This window comes from Rutidosis leptorrhynchoides, chromosome 1, assembly GCF_046630445.1.
Source record: "Rutidosis leptorrhynchoides isolate AG116_Rl617_1_P2 chromosome 1, CSIRO_AGI_Rlap_v1, whole genome shotgun sequence".
Lineage (NCBI taxonomy): Eukaryota > Viridiplantae > Streptophyta > Magnoliopsida > Asterales > Asteraceae > Rutidosis > Rutidosis leptorrhynchoides.
Window position 1 is genome coordinate 145,025,240 of NC_092333.1, and position 14,921 is coordinate 145,040,160.

The 14,921-nt window shown below is 36.1% G+C and overlaps 1 protein-coding gene across 1 annotated transcript; it reads left to right on the forward strand.

Moving 5' to 3' along the window:
* Positions 1-10,024: 10,024 nt before the first annotated feature.
* On the forward strand, positions 10,025-11,418 carry LOC139889860 (protein ANTAGONIST OF LIKE HETEROCHROMATIN PROTEIN 1-like). Its single transcript, XM_071872780.1, has 2 exons — positions 10,025-10,322; positions 10,418-11,418. The coding sequence occupies exons 1-2, from the start codon at positions 10,025-10,027 to the stop codon at positions 11,416-11,418; spliced, it is 1,299 nt and encodes a 432-aa protein (XP_071728881.1).
* Positions 11,419-14,921: the final 3,503 nt, after the last annotated feature.

Consider the following 14,921-nt stretch of genomic DNA (forward strand, 5'->3'; position numbering starts at 1 on the left):
TATCAGAAATATCGATTTGTTCCATCGACTTGGTTACAGAACTCTTGGTTCTTCCTAGCTTCGGTGATATGGCCCGTGTAGTTGGTATCTGTAAATTAACAACATACACAAAATCACAAACACTTTATCACAAATTTAAACACCATCAAATCAAATTAGCATATAGTAATATGATTATACCTTCTTAAGTTGAGGTTTTGGAGGAGGCTCTTTGTAAAAGTTTGGCATCGGTGTCGCTTTAAAAGTCAAACTTTTCCTCAATTTCTTAATCTCTTCATCCTGATTTTCCTGCATTTCACATTAAATTATGATCATTTAGCCTCTAATTAATATTTTTCGATCACATTAACTATCGAGTTCAAGAAAACGACACCTTTGATTTCACCTGCATAGTAGTTTTCTCAACTTCCTTAGCTTGAACCCTTTCTTCCATCTTCGAAAAAAACTAGAGCATAAACATCAAACATATAAGTTTTTTATTTTATTTTTTTCTAATGGCAGTCCTTGTCGTTAAGGTGCATAACCCATTGTAAATTTTAATAACTGCCACCTTAACGTCAATACATAACCGTCATGTACAACACTTTTATACGCCTTAACGACAACTCTACCTCTAACTCTAAGAGCTGTAGTTAGAAATATCCATTTTTGTTTACTACTATTTCTTCATTCAAGAAAGCAATAAAACACTTGAACACACAATATGGATTGTCGTTAAGGTGTTGAACATTTTAATAACCGCCACCTTAACTTCAATACATAACCGTCATGTACAAGACGTTTCTGTACCATAACGACAACCTTAACATACGTCGTTAGAAATATCCATTTTTGATTACTACAATTGCTTCATTCAATAAAGTAATAAAACAAACAATATGGATAATAGGATATACAGTAGTATGCTAACTATCTATCCACCTGTTTTCGCCTTTCGGCGCGTTCATCCAATCTGAAAGAAAAGCCAGAAGTACTGTTCCTACGCCGTCCGCCAGGTGTACTAGTTGCATTTCTATTCAATAAAAAAAAATAAAAAATTATAGAAATTCAAAATTAAATGAATTGTAAATTGACAAGTTTAAGTTAAGAAAAATACGGTGAAGCAGTTGAACTAGCAGTATCATCTTCATTAACCGCAACTTTAGTTTTGATCGGTTTCAATCCACTTGAACTTCTTTCTGGTCTTTTATTAGCAGGGTAAGATCGAGAACACGATGACATGGTCAATGTGGGTCCCACAGGGGTTTCAATCTTTGCAGGGAAAGATAAACTTTGAGACAAACTTGGTCTTGGTGTTCGACCAAAAGTGCCTGTATTAGGCCCATTTTTAGACAGTTTAGTGTTCTTTGAACTACTCCCTTTGATTTTAACCTTAACTGATGCTTGGTTTTTAAGGTCGTCAACATTAATGTCGGATGAATCGATATGGTCATCAACTGTGTTCAAGTTGTCAAGATTCGTCACATTCGAATTTTGGACAACTTCGTTAGCAGTTTCGGATTCTAACGGTTTCTCATTTCGTGATTCCATTCCTACCAAAACGGGTTAAACTTTAGTAATAACCGATAAATAACGAGTAAATATGAAAATATGTTTAACTAGATATTGCATAACTGTTTGATCATTATCGTTTTTGCAAAAAATATTTAACAAGTAATATTAACAAATTTGAGGCCCTGATCGCACTATATTAATATGTTAATGCTAAAGTTCTTCTACTATATATATCATGAAAAATGAAAAATACACCAGTTTTTAATCCAGGAATTACATTACAATTAACAGATAATATGAACAAAAAAGGTGAATCAAGTATATAAAAATTGTAACAAAACTGAAATGAATAAAATAAAATAGAATAATGCAATAGAAAAACAGAAAGCAGTGCGAATTGAAGTGCAGAAGACTTGCAAAAGTTGGAAGGTGAAACCGTAAAAAATGTAAACAAACAAGTTCGTGATTTATGAGATAAAAGAAAAGAAATTGATGATTTAGATGATCGAGAATTAAATCAAGGATGTTGTTGTTGTTGTTGTTGTTACCTTCGTTGGAGACTTGATGGAAATGGTGACAACACTGAAAGAACAATTAACAACGAAGCAGTTGTGTTATGTGTCGTGTGTTGGAATTTAAATGTTTTTGAAAGTATAAACCAAAAGATTTTGTGTTTTTGATACAGAGGGCGTGGACCCAATCATGGGTGAGTTGGTGGGGTGTTCGTAAATATTATTTATTTTTATATTTATATATTTTTAATAATTCTCATATATGACAATCTAATAGTAAATTGAATATATTTTGTGATTATTACGATTATTAATATAGGATTATTATGTCGACGAAAGCTGTTACTAGAATAGATAAATACAACAACAACAAAACCCAATACCACATAAGTAGTATATGGGGGAGGTGAGATGTCGACAATCCTTCCCCTATCCGAGAATAAAGACAAGTCATTTCTCCACCCAAAGTGAAAACACTCTTAAAAGTAGAGAAAGTCATCTCTCTCTCTATTCGAAGGATAGAGAGATTGCTTCCGAGTGGACCTCCAGCCAATAAGTAGGAAAAAAGTTTTAAAAAAATAAAATTAAAAATAAAATAAAATTGAGACGCGATGAAAATAGTAAAATCGAATTTTCATAGATTTTAAATTTTGCCTTAAATTTAATTTAAACTCTAAAAGTAAGAGTCAGTTACTAGAATAGATAAATGTATTGGTTTATTTATTTATTATCCTTAGTTGATCATATGTGTGTTTCATTAACTTAAACTTTTTTTTATATATACTCAGACTTTTTCTAAAACGTTTACTCAATGAGAAATTACAATTATTATGATTTTTTTTTTTTTTTTTTTGAAAAGCAGAAATTTTATACCACAAAATAATACGGATACAGACATGACAACCCGAAAAAAGGAAGGGTTGTAAAAATTACATGAATCAATGGTTGCGGAGACAGCAAACCAAAACAAGATACAGACCAACAAAATTACAATCTAAACTATTTTAGAAATCCTCAAGTACATGCTTGGGACGTTTAACCATGACAACCAATCAATCTTCTTCTTTTTTAACCGCAGCGAGATCCACTCGAAAGATTTAAGTTGTACCTCATTGAAGGCCACCGAGATGTTCCAACACTTCCCACGAAACACTTTGTTATTTCTATTTTTCCAAATCAAATAAGCACAACCCACTCGACCGCTTGCCAAATCTTCTTACCCAACCCCGAGGATGGAGCCGAAGTGTTGCCACGAAGAATCTCAGACATGCTAAGATTAGAAACATGACCAAGACCCCACCATGAATACACTTTACTCCAAAGTTCAAAAGCATGCTTACAAAACACCAACGTATATTCAATCGATTCCATGTCATCATCACACAACGGGCATCTAATACTATTCAAGTCAATTCCTTTTTTGTCAAGATCGGTCAATGTCGGGAGGCGTTTTTTAAGAGACCTCCAAACAAAAACCTCAAGCTTTTTAGGGACAAGATTGTTACGTAAGGTTTCCATAGTATTAGAAGTACCCGACCCGACTTGATTCTCGATAATATTGCAAAGCTCCTTGACCGAAAAGGCACCATTTGATAGTGCCCATGAGACCGAAACCTGTCCAGAAGCAGCAAAAGAATAATTTGATACCAGGTTTTGCAGGTTACGAAGCTCATCACCTGTCCTACCCGATGGTAACCGCGACCAGGAGCCAATGAATTCGGCAGCAGCAGAAACTGAATGTCGTCCAGCAGCAGACTCCAAGCCACGATCAGCAGCAACCGATATTCTGTCTTTTACAGCCACTTCTTTATCGATTTCGAGTTGAAACAGCCTTGGGAACAGCAGCTTAAGTTTGGTACCATTGATCCACGCATCGTTCCAAAACGAGACCGTTGAGTCAACACTAATCTTTTTCGCGAGCGAGTTAACAAATTGAACACCAAGCTGTTGAATATCATGACCTGCAAGAATAATAGAACGCCAAGTGCTTGGCTTTAAGGCTCGAATTTCTTTGATCCCTAAATCCAAACCGCCATTCGAACCATAAATACTTTTAATGACACTAGCCCAAAGGGAGCCGGTTTCGGAGAAAAATCTCCACCACCATTTCCCTAACAAGGCTAAATTCTTGAATTTCAATGAACCAATATTTAAACCCCCAAGATCATATGAAGAAAGCACATCATCCCATTTAACCCAAGAAACTTTAGACCCCGAATCGGACCCGCCCCAAAAAAACACTCGCCTCACACCCTCGATTAATTTAAATACACACGACGGGGCACGGAAGAGTGAGAAATAATACAATGGCAAACTCGAGAGGATCGATTTAATTAGAACTAAACGTCCACCAAAAGACAACTTTCGCATTTTCCAACTAGACAACCGGGCCTTTATCTTATCAATTACCGGGTTCCAACAAAATAACTTGCTCATATCCGCACCAATCGGAAGGCCCAAATAGGTGAACGGGAAGGAGCCAACTTGACAATTAAGAGAATGAGCCATGTTTTGTACATTAGATTCACCAACACCAATCCCATAAAGGTAGCTCTTATGAAAATTAACTTTCAAACCCGACACCAATTCGAAGCATTTTAGGAGATTTTGAAGACTAAAGGCATTATCCCTATTCCATGCACCAAGGAAAATAGTGTCATCGGCATATTGGAGATGAGAAATGACAACGTTGTCCTTACCCACTTTGATACCTTCAAAAAGACCTTTTTCGGTAGCCGTTTTCGTTAAGATGTTCAAACCCTCCGCCGCAAGAATAAAAAGGAATGGAGACAATGGGTCGCCTTGTCGAATGCCACGGCCCAAGGAAAATTCCTTAGTCGGTGATCCATTAACAAGGACAAAGATGGAGGATGAACTTATGCACGAAAAAATCCACTTTCTCCATTTTTCTCCGAACCCCATACACTTCATCACATCCAAAAGAAAATTCCAATTAATGCAATCGAAGGCCTTTTCGAAATCCACTTTAAAAAGAAGTCCTTGTTGCTTTGAAGCTTTTAGGAAACGAATTGATTCATTAACTATTAGAGAACCATCAAGGATAAACCTCCCCTTTATAAAAGCACTTTGTTCACTACCCACAAGCCTCGGAATACACTTCTTCAAACGGTTAGAGAGAATCTTGGCTATAACCTTGTAGTAGCTACCAATCAAGCTTATTGGACGAAAATCATTTAACCCGGAAGGGCTCGGTTTCTTAGGAATTAACGTGACAAACGAGGCATTACATCCCCGTGAGAATTCCCCCTTTTCCCAAAACCACCCGATTGCATCAATAAGATCACCTTTAATCGTATCCCAAAAGTCTTTAAAAAATTTAAGATTGAAGCCGTCCGGTCCGGGAGCTTTCGAACTACCACAATCAAAAATTGCTTCTCTAATCTCACCTTCATCGAATTTCGCTTCTAAATCAAGAACATTTTGAGGAGATAAGGACGGATAGTTGAGATCTTCCATGGAAGGCCTCTCGAAGTCAGATTCTTGAAATCTTTTTTCAAAATAATTGAAGACTTCATTCTTTATGTCACAAAGAGCATCAACCCATAACCCATTAACCTTTAAACCACGGATGTTGCTTTTGTTGTAATTTCTTCGGATGAACGCATGAAAAAATTTCGAGTTTTCGTCACCTTCTAGGGTCCATTTAATTTTGGCCTTTTGTCGGAGCATGTCATTTTTGATTATCTCTTTCTCTAACCACGATTTTCTACTCTCTTGCCATGTAGCAAGTTCGACATCATTTAAACCCGCAATCTCAGCTCTAAGTTCCAAATCGTTAGCTTGTTTCTTTAGGATCTCAATCTCTTCATCTAACTTATTAAATTTTTTGGAACTCCACTCCTTTAAAGCTTGCTTGACATTCTTTAACCTATTGCGAAATATGCAGTCTTTTCGGAGATTATTTGGAACCGCCACCCCCCATGCATTTTTAACAATGTCCCCCACATCTTTTTCATTAAACCAAGCATCAAACACCTTAAAGGGTTTGGTGCCAAAGTCCCTTACCTCATCTTTCAACACGATCGGGCAATGATCCGAGAGGTTTCGATCCATAACCATACCCGTTAGGTCTTTCCACATAAGAAGGAATTTCTCCGACACAAGGAAGCGGTCTAATTTACTAAACTTAACCCCGTCATCACTAACCCTAGTAAAAATACGGCCCCCTAAAGGAACGTCCACCAACGAGTTATTAATAATGAAATCATTAAACCTACGAGCCCTGTACTCGAGAAAATCACAGTTTAACCTTTCCTCCGCGCTCCGAACCTCATTGAAATCCCCACACAAAACCCAAGCTTCAACCGTCTGCCCTAGCATACTAGATAGAGAGTCCCAAAGTTTGATTTTGTTAACATCTTCATGGGGCCCATAAACATTCACTATATTGAGCAACTCATTAGTATCCCTCCACGATCCTTGCACACCAATAACACACTCGAACTTGATGACACTAGAAGCCTCGAAGCAATTTGTATCCCAAATGATTAGTTGCCCACCCGAATTGCCTACCTTTTCACGCTGAATAAAGTCACAATCCGGCGAACCCCATAACGACACTACCCAATTAGCATCAACCACATTCAGCCTCGTTTCTTGCAACACCAAAAAACTAGGTTTTTCAACCCTAATCAGCTTTTTAATCCACCCAACTTTGCTGAATTTACTCCCGATACGAAAACCTCTAATGTTGATTGAAATAATCTTCATAATGAAATAAAGAAAAGCGAGAAGAAAAAACAAACAGCAGAACTTACAAAGTGGAAGGTTTCTCCTTCCATTTGAGCCCCAACTTCTTGCCATATTCTTTAACCCCCAATGAATGCGCACTGTTGACAGATTGAGAGTTACACGAATTATTATCACAGTTAGGAGCAGTGGATGTTGAGCACCCCGATAGATTTGCACATGAAGTGCACACCAATCTCAGAGGATTATAGTTGCTGTGATTACGGGCAGACTATTTGATATTCATCATCCTAGAGGATATCTTCCAACTTCTAATGCCAGCCCAACAGCATTTTTTCTTAGATTGCCCACGAGACTTGGTAGCCTTGCTTCTATTTTTTACAACAGGAGAATTGCAGTTACGACCTGAATTAACCTTTGAATTAACCCTCGAACGATTAGATTGAGCCTTACAATCGGTGGAAGAGTTTGGGCTCCTATTGGGAATTGGGCCATTCGAGTTACTCGGCCCAACTTGGTGAATTTTGATGGTGGATTGGCCTGGTGAACAACCACGTGCGTTTAGTGGATTACCAGGTGGGCATGGGCCCGATTTGTTGGAAGGGCAAATTGGATCAAGTGAGTCTTTTACAACAACTGGCGAATTGATTGGAGTTGTTGCCCCCGTATCGGGAACATGATAATTACACTCATCTTGCATGCCAGTATTAAAGACATACTCATTAGGGTTATAGGAATTCTCACAGCCGTTATCTTGCACGCCAGTATTAAAGACATACTCATTAGGGTGACAATCATAAATGCACTTTTCTTGAGCCGAGCAACCAATACCTATCCCTTCTGATCCTTCATCTTCCACCGGAGTAGAATTAAGATTCCGATTAATACTCCCGTCATTAGGGGCCGGAATCTTGTTAAAGTTTGTCGGAAAATCATGGACAGATTCCAAATCTTCATCGGATTCAAGGGACCCAAAACTATCGATCTCACCATCTTCATAACCATTATCCTCCTTATCAAACGTATCATTAATACACTCATCTTCTACCTCTTCATCTTCCTGATTACCCTCATCAGCACCAAACACATTATCCACCAAGCAGACATCGAAACTACTGTTGTGATTTTTGGTGATAAATACCTTCGTAATACCTTCCGAGTGTTCTAGCATAATACTATCGTCAATGAGATTGAAGACATGGGTCAAAACCAAAACTTTCCCATAAACGAGATTTTGATTATTTTGGGTGATAGAACAGTTAACTGTATCCATCACATTACCCCAGGTTCTAGCAACCTTAGAAAACACCTCCACGTTCCAGCAATTAATAGGAACCCGACTAATTTTGATCCAGACTAACCTTTTTGAACTAACATAAGGCTTTGTCAGAATCTGGGTTTTACTGCACCATTTGTGAATGGCATGCTCACGATTGTCCATGATTCTACTAGCTTCAAGAGACCAGTTGAAGATCCATAAAATATCTAAACCACCCAGATATTTGATATCACAATCCCTCATACCTTCTGCACGGCTAAGATCACCAATCTGTTGGATGTATCTCCAATCTTTCAACACGCCAAGAATATACCTCTTCTTCGAATGCTTAACTTCTTCAGATGTCCTCACCAAAATCCTCTTATTGTTTACCCCAGCTTCTTGCTTAGTGTGACCGGTTGTCTTCTCATTAAGCATGTGTCTAAGACCCGATTTAGATTTTGACAGGAAGTCCCTAAGATCACCTCGATTGTTCCCAGCAACACTACTATAATCCCTTTGGTCCCTAAAAGCGTTATTGTGAAAATCATGAGCCTGCTTGTTAGTGAAAGTCTTGTTCCTTAAACCCTCCTGACCATCATCACATCTCTCCATAGCCTTGAAAACTTTGATATTTAGATCCTTGAATTTTATTTTGGCCAGAGATGCAAGTAAGTAATCTGCATTGTTCACGTTGCCAAACCTGACGAATGCAAACCGTTGCCCATTTCTTAATCTCTTGGCCGCCACATAAACATCCCTAAGGTCCCCAAAGGGTTTGAACGTCCTCCATAGATCTCCCACATTCCATATTTCAGGAAAGTTGAATAACATGAAAGAGGTCAATTGGGATCCGAATAGCCAAGCTAAACGATCCTTGAGTCTACCATTGTATCGAACCCGAGCCTCTCCCGTGCCTGCCGGAGAATTTCGAACCTCACCTCTCTCTCTCACCTCTCTAGATTTCTCTCTACTCACTTTCTCTCTCACACACATATTGTAATTAAACACCCCTAAATAAATGCCCACCCTTTTTGAAAATTTAAAGTACAATGATGACATATAATATTTATTTATATCAAAATTTATAGGGCTTTTCGCTTTTGTTTGAATATATTGATCTACGTAGTATTATTTACTCACAGGGGTGTCTTCGGTGCATGTGCGAAGTGTGCAGTCGCACAGGGCTCCAAATTTTTAAGGGGCTCTAAATTTTGAAAAACCTATGTAATAATTCATTTATTCGTAAAGCGTAACGGAATATCTTACTTGCGGTCTACTATCTAACAAGAAAGACTTAATAAATTGACGTTTATAGGTATTAAAAACAATATAATGGGAGTATTGACTATAAAGAGTTGACCAATTACTTCGTTATAAATAAGGTTAGGATTACGGTTTTGTATAACCAACAGTGTAACTATAACGTATTGACAACTATTTGAGAATAACACTTTGCATCGATTGTTTTGAAATTTTTTAATTCTATTGATTACGCTATCATAATATTATATATCATATGTATTGAAAAAATTAACATTTATAAGGGGTCCTTTTTAAGTTTCGAACAGGGCCTCCAAAATTAGCTAGACGGCCCTGTTTACTCCGTATGTCTAGTATTCATTAAACGTTATACTGTAATTATTTTTATAGTTTTAACATGTTTATTAGGGTGCTCCCATTGTTGCCGTCCTCATCCCCGCCCACCCAACCGCCCTGCTGGGCGGCGTTGGCAGCGCCTAGCCCAAGGGTCCGCCCAGCTCGCCGTCCACCATATCGTGCTCCGTTTCGTGCTATTTGGTCATAATGCTGGACGGAGTAAACGATGGGAAAATCACTCCAACGGTCAAATTTTTGGCCGTTGGAGATGAAAATGTTTTTTTTTTTTTTTTTTTCCTTTTTTTAACTCTATATATACTCTAATTTCATACAATTTCATACACACACATACAATCATATTTCATACAAATTCATACGCACACACATACACTCATATTTCATACAAATTCATCAATTCTATCTCAAATAATCAAACACTATATATATTAATATGAATCCGAATAACCCAAATTTCGATCCGGATATGAATTTGGTATTAACGATCTTGAATACCACAAATAATCGAGCGCTTGAAGATATCGCAAGACTTGATCATTTAGATGAGTTAGACGACGAAGAAGAAGTTGAACTCATTCCAAGGGCACCGAGAAGATATTTATATAGAGATCGTGAAGGCCGTGCAAAAGCTTTATGGAATGATTATTTTTCCGACAACTGTACGTTTCCCGACGATTATTTTCGTAGACGTTATCGAATGAGCAAACCTTTGTTTCTTCGGATATGTCAAGGTATAATGAATTTTTCTCAAACTCCGATTCCTGAGTATTTTACTTATTTTCATCAAAAACGTGATGCTTACTTGGTTTTAATATTGTTCAAAAAGTAACATCAGCCATACGTCAACTAGCGTATGCTGCGACGGCCGATCTTTTTGACGAGTATTTGCATATGGGTGAACAAACCGCATATGATTGTTTAAATAAATTTTGCAAATGTATTTTTCACTTGTACGCAACAGAGTATTTGAGAAAACCAACTGCACAAGATGTGCAACGTTTGACCACTAAACATGCTCAAATACATGGATTTCCGGGGATGTTAGGAAGCATCGATTGTATGCATTGGAGATGGAGAAATTGTCCGGCACGTTGGAAGGGTCATTACACACGAGGTGACCATGGTTACCCGTCAATTATGCTCGAAGCGGTAGCGTCTTATGATGGATGGTTTTGGCACGCTTTCTTTGGTACCGCGGGATCAAATAATGATATCAATGTACTTAATCAATCTGATTTGTTTAACGACTTATTAGCCGGCGAGGCTCCACCGTGCACGTTTACGGTGAATGGGTGTACGTTTAATAAGGGTTATTATTTGGCGGATGGAATTTACCCGGAATGGGCCACGCTAGTTAAGTCATTCAGAAATCCGATTGATCCAAAACAATCAAAGTTCAAAAGGTATCAAGAATCTGCAAGAAAAGATATTGAACGAGCATTTGGAATACTACAAGGTCGATGGACGATTGTGCAGCATCCGACAAGACCATATTATATCCGAAAAATTAGAAGTATTATGTTAACATTTGTGATATTAAACAATATGATAGCCGAGGACAACGGCCGTGCATTTTGTGGACTTGAAGAGAATTATCGTCCGATTCGACGTGCAAGAGGAACATTCCAAGAAAGGGTTGACGCGCATATCCAGGCAGATGCGGATTTAAGAGATGTGGGCATTCATCGACTACTACGAGATATGCTAGTAGAACACGTTTATAGTCTTCCACCTAATTATCGAATTCGACATGATCCAACGAGAAATCCAAACAATCAAGATGAGGCAGGACCTTCACACGTTAACGATGACGAAGACGAAGAGTAATTATTTTATGTAATTTTATTTTAAATTCTATGTTTTAATTATTTGTAATGTTTTTTTTTATTTATCAATGAAATTTAAGTTTTATGTTATTACATATTTATTGTTTATAATATATATAACTAAATTAATATTATTTGGAAATAATAAAAAAATAAAAAATTTAAAAAAAAAAGAAGGAAGGAGTGTCACGGTTGAGAGTGTTTAGTCCTGGGAAGGAAGTGGGAAAAAAAGTGCTGATGTGGCGCTGAGGACTAAGGCGGAGACATTGGGAACACTCTTATAAATATGGTAAATTGATTGATTTGCAATGATTGTTTGCAGCTTTAATCGATTAATAAATCCAAAATACATGTAAAAAGCCAAACTGGAGTGGTATAATAAAATATTTAAAGAAAAGTGGAAGGGTAAAATGGTAAATAGTGGACGGTAGAAAACGAGGAAAAGGTGGCGGGAGAACAGGTGATGGTGCCAACATGTCACGACGGAGGAATATCATTGGTCCGACGTCTAACTTCCGTATAATTGAGCTGTCCAATCGTGCACCGTATTTGTATTTTTATACCAAACAATCGACGGTTACAATATGGTGGTTATAATGGAATCTGGACCCTTGGTTTGACCCTTGGTTTTTAACTGAATGTTTCTGTATTAACAAGTTGCATGCAATCATGTAAGGTAGACTTTGATAACGGGCGAGTATACATGGACACTGAGGGCATGTTTACTTTTTTTTTACATTAAGTCCTGTATCGATATAGATGACAATATAAATATAGATGGCAATATAAAATAATTAATGAAATAAAACTGTTGTTTACTTTTTGTGCTGAACAAACGAATTAAATGTTAAAAATGACTATTTTACCCTAACTATTCTTTTTAAAATTTAATTATGTTTAATAACTAATTACTAAGCCAATTCTTTTCAAAATTAAATTAAATGATAGAAACGACTAACTTTACTCCAACTCTAACGTCAATCATTTCTCAGATCTAACAACCTAATTCTCTTTACTCTTTGTATTTTTCATTGTTGATTATTTTCCATCTTAACCAAATTATTACATTTCATTCTCAAAAGTTCAACCTGTATCCTTAATTCATTGAATAAAAATATCATATATCTCTTTCTATATTCCAAATTATATCCCTTTCTGTCTTCTTTAAATAAAACCCCTCAAAATTAGTTGTAATAGTTGAATAAATCTTAGGGTGTAAGTTTGTTACCATATATCCATCGCCGTCGGCAGATCCTTTCTCTTCTTCCTTATAATTCACGAATTTTTTTTTGCTTAATTTGTGCTGCTTTAAATTATGAAAACCGAGGGCAAATAGAAATTTAAAAATGATGTACAGATTTGTGCTGATTGTTACATATCACAAAATCAGTTGCTTATATTTAATAGAAAAGAATATGAAATCAGTTGTTGAAGATTAATAGAGACGGATGTGTAAAATAAAGAAATAATGGAAGAAAGATGAAGATGGGTAGCCAGGTAGCAAGGTAGGGGTAGGGGATATGTAAAGTAAAGAAATAATGGAAGAAGATGAAGCTGGGTAGTATTGAGAAAAAAACAATCCATATGGGGACAACAGCCATTTTCTAGCTGACCAATAATCCATCCATTCATTTCATTAATTTAAGTCAAAAAGTAAACAAAATTTTGGGTGACTGAATAATGCATTTATTCACTTCAGTCTAATAATCCAAAAGTAAACAAGCCCTCGGTGAGATTATGTAACATTGTTAGTTCGAAAATTTTATTGGAAAATACTAGTTATATTGTATAGGAAGTCATTAAATTTAATCGGAGGGCTTCATATATTTTTTAAATTTATAGATATTTTTTTAAATTGTATAAGACACTACTAAATTTAACTACTTAGAGCCCATATATCATTCGAATTTGTAATTTTTTATAAGGTAAACTACCACTAAAATAACATTCAAATATCATTATTGTTGAAAAAATTTCGGGACTCCATTCAGTCGTAATTCTAGAATCGCCACTGCTGACTGTTTACTTATTTTCTGAATTTGACTTGTTTTCATTTGACTGTTATACTGGAGGGTGTCTGATTTAATGTCTCTTGAAAATAGATCAATTTTCAGATTAAGTGTCAAAGAAACAACAATATTACTTACTGAATTAAGAGCTGTACAAAAGCAGATTATTAAGTGGTAAGTAAACAGGACTATAGTACTCCGTAGTATACTTTTGATAAGGTAAGCAACACAAGTGTTAGTATTTTTTTTTTCTCCCGCCAAAATTCATATCTACATAAACACTATGTTAAGTAGAGCATGAGCATGAGAACTTGCAAGCATAGCCCAATAGTTTTTTTCAGGTCCTTTTTGTCATGGGTTAGGGAGAGGCCATGAGTTCGATCCTTAGGTATGACATGATTTTCTTTAAAACAATTGAACACCAATAATGGTGGTATATATTGACCCTATATGGAGGTTTTACCGGATTCGTTCACGGACCTCTATCCAGGAACACTGCTCGAATGGATGTGTTCCCGGGTACCGTCGATCGGGATTCCGCTCGAACGTATGTAATACGTGCAAATGATGAGGATCGTTGAAATAAATGATCTACTAATACGGGAAAAAAAATCGATGTTCAAAATAAAAAGTACACCGATTCCATTGGAAATTGTAAATTAAAAATAAATATGATATGATATTAGGGTTATGGTGTTAATGCACTGATTTATACTTTTAAAAATAATTGTTCATATTTCTATTTTAGTTTGTCCAACAATAAATATTTACTTTCAAAGATGAACAATATAAAATATTCACTTTCAAAAATAGACATTCAAGTATACCGTTTTACTTTTACTTGCACTCATATCCAAAAATCCATGCTTAAAGTGAAGAATAAAAGTGATGTTTGACTCTTAAAAGAACGAAGTTTGTTATACTTTAAACACTTTCGGGACTATCATTAACCGTTGCAAAACAACATCAAACCATCGCTAAGTCATCGACAAAAGTTGCATACCAAATGTTTCTCCATCCTTGAGCAAAACAAACCATGAAGTAAAAAGATTTTACGAAAAAAGAGGAAGTGTCAAGCAATATGCAATTATATTACATAGGTTGTTTAAATATTTTCGAACTAACCATTCGACCATCTCTCATTTCAACTGATCGGATGTTAACAGTTATCCTTATTGTAGTTATTAGTATACCTGACAATCAAGACTCATACACCAAAAATTGGGTCCATTGGGTCAATCATTTAGGACCATGGGTCTTGAGAAAACAAAGGGAATGGGTTCAATATGGACTCATCTTTAATCCATTAATATATTAGAAGGTTTGTCTAGACCTGATAAAACCCATATCCAACCCATTCAATATGAAAAAAATAGAAAAATAATAAACTTACAAAATAGAAAAATAAAAAATAAAAATAAAATTTTTTTAAGAAAATTATTTTTTTAAAAACAAATAATAAAAATGAAAAAAAAATTATTTTACTTTTTTATAA

Excerpts from the sequence above, each read along its gene's own strand:
- LOC139889860 (XM_071872780.1), top strand. The coding sequence starts at position 10,025 with ATGAATCCGAATAACCCAAATTTCGATCCGGATATGAATTTGGTATTA. Across the intron at positions 10,323-10,417 it reads GTTTCTTCGGATATGTCAAG|TAACATCAGCCATACGTCAA; the intron begins GTATAATGAATT and ends TTGTTCAAAAAG.